At 40.9% G+C, this 8,396-nt stretch overlaps 1 protein-coding gene across 1 annotated transcript in view; it reads right to left on the bottom strand.

The window, feature by feature from the left end:
* The window catches only part of LOC101655887 (ceruloplasmin), a 45,494-nt gene that overhangs the window by 3,420 nt on the left and 33,678 nt on the right, over positions 1-8,396 (bottom strand). The window contains exon 11 of the mRNA XM_045295007.1: positions 179-329. Within this exon, the coding sequence (XP_045150942.1) occupies positions 179-329 (151 nt within the window). The remainder of the gene's footprint in view (positions 1-178; positions 330-8,396) is intronic.

Here is an 8,396-nt window from a genome sequence, read left to right as displayed (position 1 = left end):
ATTCCCAGTTCAGTGGAACGGACCGACCCACCAAATAACCAATGTGATTCATCTCAGAGCACCAAGTCCTCCCCAACGATCAAGGCACAAAGCACTCCCAGCGGCTATTGGGTTTAAGCACAGGACTCCCTGTGCCCCAGGAAGAATGTGACCCATTGGTGGCGGATTTAGTACTTACAGTGCATCTTATTCGATTCTTGAAAGTCTGCATCTTCCTTATCTACCTGATCAGGTGCAGTAGTAAACATCCTAATATTATCATCCAGGAGTAAGCTTTCATTCTCATCAAACACGGTGGGAAACAAATAGAACTCCTTGTCGACATCTTTCTGTGAGGGAGAACAAGAGCCATGTGGCGAGGATAAGTCATGTGCGGAGACTTCTGTGTACATGGACAACCTTAGATGAGAGCCAGGATAGGCATTTCCCTTTTTCCTTGTGAACGCTGACTCTTGCAATACTCAACGTGGCCATACGGGGTTGCATGCGCATACATGGCACGGATACTTGATGCACTGTGATAACTTGAGTCTCAGCATCTAAACGTTTCCCTTTCTCCCTAACTGCACGTCTCCCTGCCCATACGAGTTAAAATGAGCACCGGGGAATTTTTTTTTTTTTTTTAATGAGGGATGGGACATGTGTATGTGCTGGAAATCAGGAAAGGCAAAACTATTCACAAAAGCTTCTCATAAGATTCAGCTGGTGGAAGCAGACTGAGGGCAGAATCATCTAACTGAAGTAGCCTTCCACATGAGTTGAAACCCCTCTCCATCCATCTCAGCCGATGTGCTCACCACCTCATACCATGCCCTCTGCTCTGATAAAAAGATATAAATGAGGAGGCAGAAGCGCTCTCCGGTTTATGGAATGATTCACCACACCAGAAGCTCAGCCTGAAGAACAGAGGCAAACGAAGTCACTCCTTCAAAGCAAAAAGAAATGTTAAGCTATTTAATTAGTACTCTCAACAAGATTCAAGAGATGACGCATGTCTTTTTCCTGTGATCATTCTTTAAGGTGAAAATGCCTTTAAAAAAAAACCAATTAAAATGAGACCTAAATGTTAGATCCTGCAGAAAATAGGATCAATAAATTGGAAGATAATCTTAAGAAAATACCTAGAAACCAGAGGAAAAGATTCAAAGATGAAAGATACCTATATGTAGTAAGAGAAAAAATATGCCAGCAGAGAAATCAATGATAAGAAACAAGTGTTTTCCACCACAAAGTCAAAAGACATGAAGCACTCATATTCCAAAAGTTCCCTGAAAAGAAGGAAAAATTAGTGATTAAAAAAACTCTACTTCAAAAATTTCTGGTAAGAGGTTCAACTTCAAAGTTTGAAATATTTCTATAGTAATCTATTTTTAAATGTAAAACTGAAAAGAATATCACTCTGACATATTTTCTAGGTTAACAGCTACCAGAGGGAAATGCAGTACCAGCTACAACTTGAAGGGAGATGATGACGCAAAACATCTATGAAACGAAAAACTGCAAAGAGATATCGTGAGATTCCATCCCCAAGCCCACCGTCATGAACTAATTTCTGACTCGCGTCACTCCTATCTTGGGCAGCGTATAGCTGCTTCTTAGGAGTCCCAAGACCGGATCTGGCTTTTTTCCTCAACAGTTTTATTGGCCCATAATTTACTTATCATACACGGGAATATTTCAATCGTTCAATCTTATCAGGGAGAATTGCACAATCACCACCACAGCTACCTTAGACTCAGTTCTCCTGCTACCTCCCCCCTTCATTATTTACTCCTAAAATCCCCTTTCCCTCCCTATGGCTCACCCACAGCCCCTGCGTTCCCTATAACACCTTGTGTCAGTTATTTATCATTATACATCCACCCCTCCTATGCTTCACAGCTGGGAAACCCAGCAGAAAACAATGAACACAAATCACACTAAGCCTAAGATCGTAAAGATTAGAACATATTAGTATAAAGACAAAAATACAAATAATGTGTAAGAAAGAAAAGACCCCCATCAACATTCAAAGAGCCAGGGAAGAAATTTCTGCCATGGAACATCTAAGAGATACTTGCACCCAGAACAAACTCAGGTCTGTCTACAGGGAGGTCAGCTGGCCAAGTATCGAGTTTGATTCAGCAAAATCAAGATTACAACCGCCAAGACCAGACTTACAGGAGCGAATGGCCTTAGTTTTCTCCCATGGATGGGTGGGTTTGAACTGTTGAAACATGTGCTTATCTGCCAAACATTTAACCCATAATGTCACCAGGACTCCCTAAAATTCCAGCAGGGAACTATTATTAGAACTTACATTCTAATCTACAGAGAAAACAGCAGTGAAAAGTTTATAGAACATTTTCTGATTGCAAAGTTACAAAATAAAATCATAATAGGATAAAAATGAAAAAATGCTGTATTGATTAAAATAATTCTTAGGTCAAAGAGGAAATAAAACTAAGTTTAATAATTCCTTAATAATGTCCATGAGAACACTGTGTCAGTGGTTCTGCACCTTCCTAATGCTGTGACCCTTTAATGCAGTCCCTCATGTTGTGGTGACCCCCGCAACCATACAATTATTTTTGTTGCTACTTCATCACTGTAATTTTGATACTGTGATGAATCATAATATAAAGATTTGATGTGCAGGTTGTATTTTCATTGCTACAAATTGAACATAACCACGGCTGGATGTAAAAAGACGGATAAGCATCCAGATTAAGTTCCCATGGGAGAGCTATTTTTTTTTCCAGTAGTACATTTACCCAGCAGTTATAATTCATGAAGTGTCGTTTTACCTCCAACACTGCTGCTTTCAACACAGCAGCTGCTTTTAACAGAGTAGCTGCTCTCTACACAGCAGCTGCTCTTTCCACAGTAGCTGATCTCTACACGTGTGACTGGTCCACATAAGTACATCATGGCACCAACCCTGTCACATACACCTGTATTTGTACAGGGTGTATGTGATGGGGTTGGCACGATGTCATCATGCTGGGTACTTGTCTGTGGACGTATCTGCGTGTGGGTGGGCCCGCCTGGAGATGGGTAGAGGAGCGGTGTCTTGGTTCCCAACACCATAGGAAATACGTGTTTTCTGATGGTCTTAGACAACCCCTGTGAAAAGGTCATTCAACCCCCAAACGAGCCGCAACCACAGGTTGAGAACCGCTGCTGTACGTCAACATGTATGGAATATAACAGAGCACAGACATTTAGATCCCAAAAGGTTCTTTTAAATAAGACTGAATAAAGATAAACAAAATGAATTAAAAAGAATAAAATGAATAGGAGAGGAGTTAATAAAGACGGTAAAGTTGATCAATCTAAATATGACATGTCTAAAAATGAGAAGACAAAAATTTACCAAGTTAGGAATAATGAAAGAATAGAACCGCTTACGTGGGGGAGAAACAACATAGGACCACGGTGCACAACAAATAGACGATGAAAACTGGCTCAGAAAAAGGTCCCCGAACAGAACAATATCCACGGGTGAAACGTAAATGATAAAAAAATAAAATCATAAGCAACAAAAAATAACTATTTTCAAAAAAAATCACAAAGCCAAAATAATTTTACAGAAAAGTTCTTTCAAGTTTATAAGGAGCACATAGTTCCTATCTATTTAAAATGTTCCATAGTATTAAAAACATGGGAATCTTCCCAACTTATTTAATGAGGATAGCAGAAGCATGCTATTAAAACGTGAGCAAGAAAAATAAAACTAATCTCACTACGGTGGAACCCCGGACCTTGCCGCTAATCCATTCTAAAAGCAGCGTGGAGATGCAATGCAGTCAAGTTCCGAATAAATTTTTCCCATAAAAAATAACTGAAAACAGATTAATTTGTTCTTGACAACCAAGTTTTTACCCTAACCTTGCCTTTTTATGCATAATAATTACACAACAATTTCAAAGTAAATAAGTTCAGAGTTAAATCATATAATTTAAATAAGAAATACCACATGGAAAACGTTTTTAACAACTACAGCTGGCCCAAGCCCTGAGATGGACGAGGATCTGGCTCTGAGGACAGGCTGTGAGAGAGGGATGGAGAGGGTCATTGTGTGGAAGGGGAATCCCCTCCCATAAAGCAACTGGGAGCTGCTTTTCAGGAGTTTTTCCCCCTTTGCTTTTTTTTCACTAGGACCTGGCTGGCTTTCTTATATGGTCTGCTGTTGGCGTTTCCTTAAGTGTTTTCTAAAAGAGTTTACTAAATTATCATCAACAATCTAGAAAACAGGGTTGACCAGTTCCTTATCCTGACGATTCTTTTCAAAAAAACTCTTTCTTAGGACCCATGGCATTTTAAAATCTAAAAACAGTACAAAAAGCCACAAAGACTAAGAAAATTATAGCAAAATGCTTGGAACACAGCTGCAAACGGTTTAAGCAACGCGAACTAATAACGCCGAGGACCGAAACACGAACTGCTCTTGTTCACAAAAATCACCTGCATCAGGTCAGCTTCCAATGTTTTGTTTGAGCTCTGATGCAAAATTTTCTCAACATTTCGCGCTGAAATCCAATTATGTCCAGTACTGATGCGGTCGAGTACTGGGGTTCGATTGTATAAGCTTAGGTGAAAAAATTTTAAGTAGAAAACTATCAAATTTAACTAATTACTCGAGAGAGGCACAATTCATATAGAGCAGCGGTTCTCAACCTGTGGGTCATGACCACTTTGGGGGTTGAACGGCCCTTTCACAGGGGTCACCCGATTCATAACAATAGCAAAATGACACTTAGGAAGTAGCAACGAAAGTAATTTTTTGGTTGGGGGATCATCACAACATGAGGAACTGTATTAAAGGTTCACGGCATTAGTAAGATTGAGAACCACTAAGAGGAAAGGAAAATCAACGCTAAACATTGGAAAATGTGCTCAGTCTCTGGAAGAAGAGAATCACAAATTAAATTCCAGAGACACCTAATAGACTGAGGACGCCCCAAGGACAGCATCATCCTTACAGGTAATCTGTGGAGAAACAAACAATCCTACCCAATGGGAATAAAACACAGCACAATCTTTATGCTGGGGAACATGGTAATAGGTAGCAAAGTTGTACATGCATTTATCCTTGGACCCTGAAACACCACATTATGATGGCAGATAAACAAAGCTATCTAGTTAACTCTATTTATAAAAGACAGAAATAAAAGTCAAACACATGTCTAATAGAGGAGTGATTACACGAACAGTGGCACATCCACACAGTGGTGTAATATATACTGTAAAAAGGAATGAGAAATAGCAAGAGTAGCATACATTACTATAGAAGGTATTTGCAGATTATATTAAGTGATAAAAGCAAGGATATACATATATGCATTTTCCCCACCCCTCTTCTACACTGGGTGGTGTAAACAGTTAACATGCCTGGTTGTAAAAGGAAACACTGGAGGTTCACATCCATGTAAATGTGCCTTGGAAGACAGGCCTGGCAATCTAATTCCCAACACCTCAGCTATGGAAAATCCTGTGGAGCATAGTTCTACTCTGACAAACGTGACGTTTTTACAGTTGGAATCCACTTGATAGTAACTGGATTTCACACACACACTGTAGTAGTTACATCATTTCGTGTCCACTTAAAGCGTAGGGGTGGAGTCTGGCCTGTCAGTCAGGTCACAGCCTGATGGTGCCTCCTTGTGGGCGTGGCCTCTTCATAAAGAGGGTCCTGGGAACCTCCTCTCTCTCCTACTCTGCCTTCACCTTCCTGCTGGCAAGCCACTCAGAGACCTGTAGGAGCCCTGGAGATACGTCCATCGCCATTGGATTCACAAGACTTTGCATCCACCAGCCTGTGGTCTTCCTGCATTCTGCATCATTGCATGGAGCTGTGTAATTCTGAAGAGGGATTTATGGACTAGTATCGGACTTATGGACTTGATCTGGACTGGGCTGGGATGTTTTATTGATATACAATTACTCTCTGATATAAAGCTCTTCCTTATACATAATATGAATGTCCCTGCATTTGTTTCTTTAGTCAACTCAGGCTAACACACACACACACAAAGATAAGAAAGTAAACTATGAAGTTAAACAAAAATGACACTGTAACGTGGTTGGGGCAATGCAAGCCCTCTGCTGACTTCACAAAGGAGGAGGACAATGAAATTCAGCACCAGTCCTTGGCCAGCTCCTGTGAGGTGGAGATCAGACATGCTCCAACCTTCTTGACTAATGCTGACACCAGTCATGTCTTGCGACACTCTCTTCTTCTCCTTGGGTTTAAAAAGTCATGGCAATGGCCACAAAGAACGCACAGAAAATACTCATGACGATGGGTTATTAGGGAAGTTCAAAATCAGAAATGTGCAAGGCACAGTTCGACCAGTCAAGACAGTCTCTTCTCTGTTGTGGCTGTAGACACGTCACTCTGCGATCCTCACCAATCAGTCGTGTGACACCATAGCCTCGGCCTTCTTTGGGAAATGTTATAAAGCTCTTTTAGCACTGCCAATAAATCCCCAAAGGGCATGCTATTCCACAATAAGTAAGCCTTAGTCCAAATATCCTTGGCTCAAGCTTCATGGATCAGCCAAACTAGCTCCCCAGTCCAAGGCCCGGAGATTCCCCACTCCACAAGTGAACCTCCTGTCCAGAGATAGTAAGCGTTACTTGATCCACGATCCAGGAAGCCTGTCGCTCTGTCTCCTGCTCTTATCTCTCCACCATGTCTCTACTTCACAGCTCTCTGTCTCCTGGATTGAAGGGGTAGAGCACACAGGGATAGGGGGGTCCAGAGAACACACTCCACTCTTGATATTGAGACTCCTCCCTCTCACTTCTCTGCTTCTGAGATGACTTATTTTAAACTCAGTGGAAAGGAAAAGCTGACCAGTTCCCGCATGAGCATTCCAGACATCCTATTTGCATGGTCTCACCTAATCATTTTGGTGGAAGTTACAATGTCTGGCTAGCAGAGTCATATAAATTCATTAACTGTGCCACAGAGAGAGACCTATGCCACAGGAACCAGATAATTATTTTGCATCCTTATAAGATACATTACACTTAAAAAAATCCCTAAAAAGAAAGAGGTAAAATATATCTTCAACGGGTGGCAATATTATTCAGAGGGAATTTTTCCAAGTGACTTTAAATCTGTAATTTAACTGAACAATAATGTGGGATGCACTGTATGGACAAAATGAGCTGCAAACAGATCAACTGTTTTCAGTCACAAGGTGTGGGTGACGGGAGTGTTGTGATGCTGAGACGGTTGTATGTGTGTGCTGATGTGACGGAGAAGGGTTTTCAGTGCAATTGCAGAGAGGTTGATATGACTAGTGAAGATAAATTTGAAAACATCTGTAAACCTGGATTTACATGGAAAGTTGACAGTCTGAACTTGTGATTAATTTTACCCTAAATTCCACCACCACCCCCAATTCTGCTCAGTGAAAAGCCCTACAGACAACGACCAACCCAACAACAACAAGAGGGGTCCTACCGCCCTGGTTGTCTGTCTGAATGCCATTTCTGACAAAAAATGGGTATGGCTTTTCTTTAAAAGAAATGTCTAAAAAAAAAAAGAAATGTCTAATTCCAGATCTGACTTGGAAAAAGTAAGAAATGCGCATGCACCAACTGTCATTCCAGAAAGCAAGGAAACCTCAGATGCGTCCTAGCGCCGTGTCAGAATGAAGAAGTCACCTGAGGAGGTCTGCCCTGTGGTATTTTGGGTATCGGGAAGGAGAATGGGAATGAGTGGAAACAAACCAAATATGTTTAAAAGCACAGGTTGGCAATGGTACTTAAAAAGGAAAGAAAATATTGAGCATCTCTGAAGTATGTTGGAGGAGAAATATTAATTTTAAAACGGGGAAGAATCAAGCATTCACCAGCCCCCTCCTACACAGGCTGTACCTGGGGTAACCAATTAGTTGACTAGAGGAAGTTTCAGTTTATAGAGGCATGACAGCTAAGAGACAAGGGATAACGGAATTGAACGATTACCCTTTTAGGAACCCTGATTTATGAATCCTGGAGATGATCATCAATGACTTGCCATATTCCTTAATTGAGAGACAATGATCTTTAATGAACTCCCTGACAGCTGTATTTAGTATCATGTAAAAAGTAGCCTTTCGAAAAACAGAAAACAAGCAAAACCCATCTACCTTGAGTCTGATCAAGTCTCTAGAGGTAGCCACTGGTTTATAGGGAATTTAGAGGCACGAGAGAGGGGGTCATGCTCGGGGACAGCATCAGTAAAATCCAGACCTGAGACACTTCCATCGGACAATGACGCTTCTGATAGAAAAGTTTAAAAAAAACACCCAAAACTTAAGAAATATATTAACTGACTGGAATGTGTGGAATTATTTGTGTACTGATTCAAGCAACAGACTTAAAACAATTACAAAACACTTGGGGAAACCGTGAAAAAT

Source organism: Echinops telfairi, unplaced genomic scaffold, assembly GCF_000313985.2.
Source record: "Echinops telfairi isolate 266 unplaced genomic scaffold, ASM31398v2 ScPeMD7_4225;HRSCAF=4972, whole genome shotgun sequence".
NCBI classification, from domain to species: Eukaryota; Metazoa; Chordata; class Mammalia; order Afrosoricida; family Tenrecidae; genus Echinops; species Echinops telfairi.
The sequence above is the reverse complement of the archived record's forward strand: the minus strand, read 5'-3'. Positions and strand labels throughout refer to the sequence as shown.